The 1,493-nt window shown below is 44.9% G+C and overlaps 1 protein-coding gene across 1 annotated transcript; it reads left to right on the top strand.

Moving 5' to 3' along the window:
• Nucleotides 1-487: 487 nt before the first annotated feature.
• Nucleotides 488-1,108, top strand: LOC130934498 (vegetative cell wall protein gp1-like). The gene has a single exon (XM_057864062.1). It carries the CDS (start codon nucleotides 488-490, stop codon nucleotides 1,106-1,108), a length of 621 nt encoding a protein of 206 aa, XP_057720045.1.
• Nucleotides 1,109-1,493: the final 385 nt, after the last annotated feature.

Genomic DNA, 1,493 nt, shown 5'->3' with positions numbered 1-1,493 from the left:
CGTTCCCAAGAGTATATTTCCTGCGAGTAGAAAGCAGAGGCTGTCTCAATAGAGCTGCTAATAATTATATGCGCATTTATTTGAACGGAAAATCGTATCCGGGAAATCGTGAACTCGTGACCGGATAAATGTCGGGAATGCAGGTGCTAACCGACACATGAGCTCATGGCCTGTGCTAGGACTAGACATGCATCATTTTTGTCTGCGCATCACTCTCTGTTGCATTTCTTTCTGTGTGTGATCTATTTCTTTGTGTTTGTCTGCTTGTATGCTATTTCTATGTTTTATTTTCTTGTATTCTTTTGTTTGTGTTCTGCTTTCTATTGTCTCTACTTTCTCTTTCTGTTTTTATCTTTTGTTTAATGTTTCGCTATATTATGTTATTCGTCTGTTAATTGACCCCAAATAAATGAACGTAACTAATAACCCCGACCCTACTAAGAACTCCCCAGTTCTTACCCCTTCTCTCTCCCTTCCTCCCCCTCAGATGGAGACGGGCGTGATCTTCTATGAGTTCGAGGACCCTTACGTCTACGAGGATCCAGTACATCACAGTTATTTCATCATGGGATTGGAGCCTCGTATTAGACGATACGCGTTACCTGATCGAGCCTTTCAACATCCTCTGTCTAGCCCGCATTTTGACCCTGATGCTCCTTACGACTTTCCCTTATCCTGGTTACATCCTGACGCACCTGTACATCCTTTTCCTGATGACCCCGAGCACCCTATACCAGCTCAACCTTTGAATGAGGTGGAACCTGAGCCTATCATTCCTGATGAGCCCGAGTTAGCTGGTGACTACGTACCTGTGATACCACCAGAGTGGGACCTTCCTCCTGAGCCGATCCCTGACTTTCCACAGCCTGATGAGCCGGCACTACCGGATGATGGGGTAGCTCCTATATACGCGAACGGACCTCTGCTCGCGAACGGACCTGTGCTCGCGAATGGTTTTGTACATAGTGACAGCAGTGTTTCTGGTGGATCTGAGGGTACAGTTGTAGCTGCGGATGATGAGGAGGAGGAGGAGGATCCTGAGATAGGGATAGAGCAGGATGAGGAGATGGACGAGCCTCACGGCGATTCTCCGAACGGCCACGAGTAGATATAGTTTGACTACGAAAGGGGCATTCTTTTGATGACACTCTAGTCTAACATTATCGGATAGATAGTCTCTCACTTGTGTTAGTACACCCGAGAGCTAGGAGCTATATAGTGGTTAGGCTAGCCTGGGTGCCAGTTTAGCGGCTTTTTGTATGGGCCAGGCCCTGGGAGTGTCGTGTATATATTAGCTACGTAGGTTGACGAGGATGTAAACTGACTTGATCTTGTGTAAACGCTACATGTTTTGTTATAGTGTACATGATGTATATTATCTGCTATATTTCTATATTTCTCTATGCTTGCTTTTATTGCTCTCAATGTATGCTTGCTTATTTTACATTAACATCCGCAGTGAATAAAAAAAAAAGTTACTCGTAAAATTGGCA

This window comes from Arachis stenosperma, chromosome 6 (genome assembly GCF_014773155.1).
Source record: "Arachis stenosperma cultivar V10309 chromosome 6, arast.V10309.gnm1.PFL2, whole genome shotgun sequence".
Classification (NCBI taxonomy): domain Eukaryota; kingdom Viridiplantae; phylum Streptophyta; class Magnoliopsida; order Fabales; family Fabaceae; genus Arachis; species Arachis stenosperma.
This window is presented reverse-complemented; position numbering and strand designations above follow the sequence as displayed.

Excerpts from the sequence above, each read along its gene's own strand:
- LOC130934498 (XM_057864062.1), top strand. The coding sequence starts at position 488 with ATGGAGACGGGCGTGATCTTCTATGAGTTCGAGGACCCTTACGTCTAC.